At 47.2% G+C, this 1658-nt stretch overlaps 1 protein-coding gene across 1 annotated transcript; it reads right to left on the reverse strand.

The window, feature by feature from the left end:
• Positions 1-786: 786 nt before the first annotated feature.
• LOC118732562 lies at positions 787-1584 on the reverse strand. The gene has a single exon (XM_036461693.1). It carries the CDS (start codon positions 1582-1584, stop codon positions 787-789), a length of 798 nt encoding a protein of 265 aa, XP_036317586.1.
• Positions 1585-1658: the final 74 nt, after the last annotated feature.

Raw genomic sequence — 1658 nt, forward strand, 5'->3', positions numbered from 1 at the left:
TGGGATAGGAGTCTGCGCGGTATTTGGCTCACCTAAGAGAAAGTCGTTAGGAGTCAAAGGCTGCTCTTGGTTTACGTCTATGGGCAAATGTATAAGAGGCCGAGAATTAACTATGTTTTCCGCTTCAATTAGAAAACAGTTGAACGTGTACTCCCGTGACGAGGTCTCCTTTAACGTCTGTCGAAGAACTCTTTTAACGCAATGAACTTACCTTTCCCACGCTCCTCCTGCTGGATTGAATGGCGAATTAAATATTCACTCGACACCTCTCCTTGATAACTCGTCTTGTAAGCGAGCGCAGTCAAATACCTCGTTAAATCGCTTGGCCTCTTTATCAGCTCCCACAAAATTTGTCCCATTGTCAGAGAGTAGACGAACAGGTACACCACGGCGATTTATAAAATTGCGAATAACGATGATGCAGGAATCGGTGCTCAAATAGTGAGCCAACCCCAAGTGTACGGCTCTCACAGTCATACACGTAAATAGAGCGACCCACCTCTTCTCGGTACTGCGTCGATTGATAACGGTTACCGGGCCAAAATAATCCCGACCCGTATAACTAAACGGCCTTACGTACGGCGTAAGTCTGTCGACAGGCAATGGTCCCATCAGTGGTGCTTCCGGTTTGGCTTTGTTTAGGCGGCAAACTGTGCAACTTGCTATCACTCCGCGCAACAAGTGTCGTAATCGAGGGATCCAATATTTGCGACGAATTTCGCATATAGTTGCTTCTGAGTTCTGATGACACATTATACTATGGTAGTGCGCTGCGACGAGTCTTGTCTAATCGTGATTCGATGGTAATATGACGGGTCTTCTCGAACTTATCGGAAGCCAACTGGCATTATCTATGCGACCTTTTACGCGGAGAATGCCTTCCTCGTCTATATACGGCGAGAGCTGTAGAAGCGTGCTAGTGCGTGCGATGTTTTGATTGCTCTCAATCTGCTGGATCTCTGTAGCGAATGCTTCGCGTTGAACGAGTCGGCATAGTATTCCCTTGGCGAACTCTATTTCTCGTGCAGTCAGGCCGAAACATTGATCTTGCTGAATATTGCGGCGGCAAGTATTTATGAAACGTAAAACCCAGGCCGCGACTCTTGCTAATTTGTTGAAAGTAGAAAACCGTTTAAATTCAAATAAATTAAGGTTCACGATTACCAAAACGTGTTTAGGGCGAAGTTCTTCATCAGGCTCGTCGGTATTGCATACAGTAGGATCATCAGTAGGCCAAGTGTGCTGCGGTTGCTGTAGGAATGGTGGACCACGCGACCAACGGGCTGTTGGTCCAAGCTCCAGACGATTGTTCATTCGCGTGGCTTCGTCGGCAACGTTTAGTGCTGTAGGTAGCCACTTCCAACTTGAAACATTTGTGGCAGCCAATATCTCGGCCACTCTGTGTTGCACAAATGGTTTGTAGCGCCTATGCTCACTCCTTATCCACCGAATAACCGCAGTTGAGTCGCTCCACAGAATACAGCGTTCAAAGTCGACCGAGTGCTCATCGCGTATGCAACTCAATATGCGGGTTCCCAATACGCCCGCTTGGAGTTCAAGTCGAGGCACTGTTAGTGGCTTCATTGGAGCGCATTTAGATTTTGCGCTGATAAATGAAACTTCGATTTCGCCATTTACATTTTCAGCCCTCCAGTAAG

The sequence above is a fragment of the Rhagoletis pomonella genome, unplaced genomic scaffold (genome assembly GCF_013731165.1).
Source record: "Rhagoletis pomonella isolate Grant_MI unplaced genomic scaffold, Rhpom_1.0 Rhpom_scaffold_22372, whole genome shotgun sequence".
Classification (NCBI taxonomy): Eukaryota; Metazoa; Arthropoda; class Insecta; order Diptera; family Tephritidae; genus Rhagoletis; species Rhagoletis pomonella.

Excerpts from the sequence above, each read along its gene's own strand:
- LOC118732562 (XM_036461693.1), bottom strand. The coding sequence starts at position 1,584 with ATGAAGCCACTAACAGTGCCTCGACTTGAACTCCAAGCGGGCGTATTG.